Source organism: Contarinia nasturtii, unplaced genomic scaffold (genome assembly GCF_009176525.2).
Source record: "Contarinia nasturtii isolate CC-2019 unplaced genomic scaffold, AAFC_CNas_1.1 Cnas_scaffold_112, whole genome shotgun sequence".
In the NCBI taxonomy this organism is placed as follows: domain Eukaryota; kingdom Metazoa; phylum Arthropoda; class Insecta; order Diptera; family Cecidomyiidae; genus Contarinia; species Contarinia nasturtii.
Genome location: NW_022197470.1, coordinates 1 through 1,396, shown reverse-complemented (window position 1 = coordinate 1,396; position 1,396 = coordinate 1). Strand labels below are relative to the sequence as shown.

Here is a 1,396-nt window from a genome sequence, read left to right as displayed (position 1 = left end):
GTCACGACAATTGACTTGAGAAGAAAGCCCTGGTCACTGGCCCTGTACGGAGGCTAGTTACATGGCTGCTATAAAGTGGGCCACACCGTGGGAAGCATTCTCCAAGCAATCGAGTGACAGCACAAGTCGGGTCGTCATGCAATAAGTTACGAAACTTGAGCATCGAAGTGAATAACTCCCCGTTTAATCCAATAATCCAATAATCCAATGGGTCAATATTTTTTTTTAGTTTTCAAAAAATATTTTTATGAACAACAAGAAAGTTGAACAACCAGAGAAGTGCTCAACCGTATAGGATTGGTTACATCGCCTGGGAATTTGTGTTTTATAAGGTTTACAGTTATATAATTTATTTATCTATGGATAAATGTATTTTTTCCTCTGGTTTTATTTAAATCGCTTTGTATAGAGCAAACCCTACATGGATGGTAACGTAGTTACCATTATGGTGGCTTACATTGTCAATTTCATATAGATGGCGTTAATGTATCAAAAATTGTGAGTGTGAACAAGTAACTATTTGACGTATGCTTTTAGCATAAATGCTTAACAGCTGTCGATTTCAGTCGATTTCAGTGAATAGTCAATATGAAGCAATCAATTATGGATAAAAGATGTTTCGAACTACGCCAAATAATAATTTGTCGCCCATGTATCGTACGTATATATAATGTTACATTGTTTAATTTAAATTTTTATTACAGGTAGTTGAATAAAATTGACTTTACTTCAGGAATCTATTCCATATACGCAAGAGGATATTGATGCGCACATACAAAAACCAACACACATAAACAAAACAAAACATTATTTGTCCGAGCTGGGAGGCACAAGGTCGACTTTAGTCGAAGCACCTAATATCGTAATGTCCACGTTTTATGATACAATTACGCCATTTATGGATGCAAACGAAGGTATACCTATAGGCAGTTATAACTGCTATAGTATGTTTGAATGAACATTCAACATTCAATCTCATTTAATTATATGTTTTTTAGTGTCGGGAAATAAAGAAGTCGCTCATGAGCAAGATGGACACGAGGGAGATTACCAAAACAACCAACAAAGTGATTCATCTTTAAAGCCATTGTCTCCTTTGTCCTTTTCTTGTTTAATCAAAAAGGTTTTGAATGAAGAAGAAGGCATCCCAATCACGTCACCATTGTACGCCAACGAATCACTGGAAAATATTTTGTATGGCAATTTTGTATCTCTCATTTCTCCATACGAGGAAAAGATTTATCATAATTATTATGCTTTTTCAGAAGCAGCGATTTGTTTCGAGCAATTTCCACCACATTTGACTTCGATCACCTGAAACCATCTAAGGTTCAAATGACACTTTTAAATAATACATTGGAACCTCATGATAATTTACTTGTTGCGAGTGATTATG

At 35.2% G+C, this 1,396-nt stretch overlaps 1 protein-coding gene across 1 annotated transcript; it reads left to right on the top strand.

Annotated features, from left to right (window-relative positions):
- Positions 1 to 557: 557 nt before the first annotated feature.
- LOC116339115 lies at positions 558 to 1,387 on the top strand (the record flags this gene model as incomplete). The annotated part of the gene is made up of 4 exons (XM_031764790.1): positions 558 to 657; positions 734 to 914; positions 999 to 1,194; positions 1,266 to 1,387. Coding segments are annotated over exons 1-4 (568 nt in total), but the record flags the coding sequence as incomplete, so codon positions are not given.
- Between the last annotated feature and the right edge of the window lie 9 nt (positions 1,388 to 1,396).